Raw genomic sequence first — 4,300 nt, forward strand, 5'->3', positions numbered from 1 at the left:
CTGCTGTGGCCATGCCGCGACTGTGGAGCACACATTCGACGTAACTCGCTGATCCCCCTTTGTTGTCATCTTGGGAAACGGAGTCACATTTCTTCTTAGTTTCCATCGATCGTATGCATGCCGTATGAAACTGCACCATGGACTGCAATTCTTCAGGTGGGCAACTTCTCCATAAGCCAGCTGTGCCAGCCTGCGACGGTAATCACCGCCGTGAACGGTCAGCTTCCCGGCCCGACAATCCGCGTGCACGAGGGCGACATAGTGGTCGTCCATGTCATCAATAACTCACCCTACAACATCACAGTTCACTGGTACGCGTACCAAATCAATGGGACAGTGACGCCCTCCCCTGTACTGCATTGCTACGTCTTGCCGTTTTTTCCCCTTACCTTATGGGCAATTGGCAATTTGCCATATGCCATGTACAGGCATGGTCTCTTCCAGCGGGGGACGCAGTGGGCGGACGGCCCGGAGATGGTGACACAGTGCCCCATCCGCCCCGGCAGCCGCTACACCTACCGGTACAATGCGACCGGGCAGGAGGGGACGCTGTGGTGGCACGCGCACAGCTCCATGCTCCGCGCCACTGTCTATGGTGCGATCGTCATCAAGCCGAGGAGCGGCGACCAGGGGTACCCGTTCCCCAAGCCTAAAAAGGAGGAGATCATCCTGCTGGGTACTAAAAAGTGGCCATCGTTTTGATATTTCCCCACATCTCTCGGTACAAAGTTTTGGCCGTTGTCACTGAAATCATCTTGCAGGCGAGTGGTGGAATCAGAACGTCTTCGACCTGGACCGCGAGGCCTTCCTCACTGGAATCCTGGTGGATCGGGCCGACGCGTATACCATCAATGGCATGCCTGGGGACATGCACAAGTGTCCGGGCAGTAACCGCAAGCCAAGTATGACACTTGACCCTCTCTATGTTCGATCATCGTTCACCATTAGCTGTGTCACAGTTCTGCTGGTTAATTTGTGAGCACATCTCGTAGGAACCTTCAAGCTCAAGGTGCAGAGCAAATCGACGTACCTGCTTCGGATCATCAACGCAGCGGTGAACACGCCCATGTTCTTCAAGATCGCCGGCCACAACTTCACCGTCGTGGGGGCTGACGCGAGCTACACGACGCCGTACGAGACCGACGTCGTTGTCGTGGCGCCCGGGCAGACTGTTGACGCGCTCATGGTCGCGGACGCGGCGCCGTCGCGGCGATACTACATGGTGGCCTCCCCTTACAACAGCGCGCGCCCCAGCAACCAGCCGTTCAGAAAAGGTACCGCCACCGCCGTTCTGGAGTACGCCAGCGCGCACAGAAGGACGCGCCGGCCGTTGTTTGCTCGGATGCCACGGTTCAAAGACACGGCGACCGCGCACCGGTTCCTCACGAGCCTGACCGCGCTCGTCCGCCCAGGTCAGCCCACGGTCCCTCTCGCCGTGGACACCCGCATGTTCGTTACTGTCGGGCTGGGCTTCGCGGATTGCCGGCCGGAGCAGACGCGGTGCAAGAACCAGGTGTTCGCGGGCAGCATGAACAACGCCTCCTTCGTTCTCCCCGCCACCATATCCCTCCTGGAGGCGCACTTCCGGAACGTGACCGGCGTCTACACGCGGGACTTCCCCGACAGGCCACTACTGGAGTTCAACTACTCTAGACCGCCGCGCAACATGGACGTCACGACGACCAAGTCGACCAAGGTGAAGACGGTGAGGTACAATGCGACGGTGGAGATGGTGCTGCAGAACACGGCGCTGGTGGCGCGCGAGAGCCACCCGATGCATCTTCACGGTCACAACTTCTTTGTGCTGGCGCAGGGGTTCGGCAACTTCCACCAGGACACCGCTGAGAAGCGGTACAACCTCGTCAACCCGCAGGAGAGGAACACTCTCGCCGTGCCGCCAGGCGGATGGGCCGTCATCCGCTTCGTTGCCAACAACCCTGGTATGGTGATCCATGACGACAGGGGACACACATGCTTGTTTCTGTTTTCTTCAGAAGGGTTACAGAAGAGTTCATATCAATTAATGATAATTTTGAGGGATTTGTTTTATGTGGTTGCAGGGATGTGGATCATGCATTGCCACTTTGACGCTCATCTGCCAATCGGGTTGGCAATGGTGTTCGAGGTGCAGGACGGGCCGACTCAGGATACTGCACTTCCTCCACCACCGGCTGACTTACCCCAATGCTGAGGTTGTTCAAACTTAATTGGATGACCAATCAAGACTTCATGAAAAGTAGCGGTCCATTAATTCCGTAACGTTTTATCTTCAGTTGTCACGGTTAATTAACGATTTGTGGATCGTGCATGTATGTTTATACTTCGAGCACATTTTTACTTAGGAGCATTTTAGAATTCTGCTTTTAGAATATGAATTTGATCATGTTCACGAAAAATTCATAATAGAAATACAATTCCAATTTTGTACTATTTGTAACTAGTAAATATCAATACAATTGCTTGTCACACTTGATCTCTGCCATAGATTCACAGGACGATGTCATGTCAATTAATTCTGTTACACTGCATATGGTGTCTTAAATGATGTATGTGAAGAGCTCTACAAATCCTGCTCTGGGAATAGCCTAATAATAATCAACCCTTATCATGTGACTGTTTTAGATTCTAGGACTCAAGCTTTGGGCCTACAATCTGAATCGTAATTATTATTTATTTTGAGATAATATATTACATTGAGTTTCACTAAACTTTTAGTATACATGCGGAGAGGATAACTATCTTGGTCAGGTCTTGTGCATTTACTTCGCATAAGTTTGTCACGTTAGTGCCAAATTAGTGAACTTTTTTCTAATGCATCGTTATACCCCCTCTTATCACACAGACATATAAGTCCATTTAGGATTGCTGTAAGCCAAATAGTTTTCACTTTCACTATTAACATTTATATAAAAGTTATATATTATGAAAGTGACTTTGTAATGAATCTAGTAATTTAATCATATGTTCTCAATGTATATAAACTTTAACTATTGATAGTTGATTTTAAAGGTGAAAGCCTCTAGACCGAGAGATGCATGGTAAGTTTCGATGATTAATGACAACCATATGACTAGCATGTGTTTTGAAGAAATTATTATTTATTGGTTATGTCACCATATGAAATGTGAAAGGAGACCCCCTCAATTTGCATGGAAATACGGGCCAAAGATTTAGACATGAAAATTAAGGACCTTACTAGTATCAAGTGTCACAAGAAGATGAAGGAAATTTGATTAAGTTCAAGTGTTATAACTTTTAATCTTTGACCGTATTATTAATAGGGGCTCATGAGTTAGTAGTTTGACCAAGAAAAATTTGGTCTTAAAATAGATGCACACATGCTCAAACTCAATGCTGGACATCTCAAAGAAGTCAAGGAAACACTTTGGAATGAAAAAGATTAAAGGAAGAAATCAATACCATGTGACTTGAGCAAAGGCAGCATGACAGAAGGTTCGCATAAACCGACACTATCATTTTTGCACGGAGTGGACTAATTGGAAATTCCAAGTGCTGAATTATCTATACTACCGGATGAAACGGTACTTTGTTTGTGAGCGTCGGTGCAATTTTTGTTGGTCTGGTGACTGACTCAGAGATGATAGAAACTTTGGGGCAAAACCTCTATCAACGCGGGATAATCCGACGCCTTGTACATGGTGTCGGATTTGTGGTCCACCTAGGGTATCCCCGGATGGTAGATTTGAGGTGAGGGAGATCATAGTGACAAGAACCTTGATGGTCACACAAGACACAAGGATTAAACATGTTCAGTCCGCTAAGAGCGTAATACCCTACATCTTATATCAATTGTTGTATTGGATTGATTAAACTCGACGAAGCACAAGGCTATGATGAGTTTCTGTAACACCCTAGGTGTTTAGAACCCTAAGCAAGAAAATCTAAATATAGCATCATGCATAATAACCCATAATCATTAAAACAATGCATCTAATTATGTGTGTGCATATGCATCTGTATAAATATGTATGTGAGATTTGTTCCTTTTATGTTTATAACCTTTCGTGCTCCACTTGTCATAAAAAATGTAGCATAAAAATATACTCATATTTTAGTACCTTACAAAGTATACTTCAAACACCATTTGCAAATTCAAAATTTAACACAAGAAATGACTAGTAATTCAAATCCTATTAGTTTTGAATTTAAAATAACTTTTAAACCCTGGCTCAAATGAAATTTTAGCTCAAACAGAAGTTGTAGATTTTCAAATTCCCTACAACTTTCATGTTCAAAGTTTTTCAAATTTCTATTCAAAATTTTGATAAAATTTAATTTG

At 46.1% G+C, this 4,300-nt stretch overlaps 1 protein-coding gene across 1 annotated transcript; it reads left to right on the forward strand.

Moving 5' to 3' along the window:
- The first annotated feature begins 459 nt into the window (after positions 1 to 459).
- Positions 460 to 2,197, forward strand: LOC112903262 (laccase-25-like). Its single transcript, XM_025972496.1, has 4 exons — positions 460 to 676; positions 762 to 902; positions 993 to 1,940; positions 2,061 to 2,197. The coding sequence occupies exons 1-4, from the start codon at positions 475 to 477 to the stop codon at positions 2,189 to 2,191; spliced, it is 1,422 nt and encodes a 473-aa protein (XP_025828281.1). The 5' UTR covers positions 460 to 474; the 3' UTR covers positions 2,192 to 2,197.
- Positions 2,198 to 4,300: the final 2,103 nt, after the last annotated feature.

This window comes from Panicum hallii, chromosome 8 (assembly GCF_002211085.1).
Source record: "Panicum hallii strain FIL2 chromosome 8, PHallii_v3.1, whole genome shotgun sequence".
Classification (NCBI taxonomy): Eukaryota; Viridiplantae; Streptophyta; class Magnoliopsida; order Poales; family Poaceae; genus Panicum; species Panicum hallii.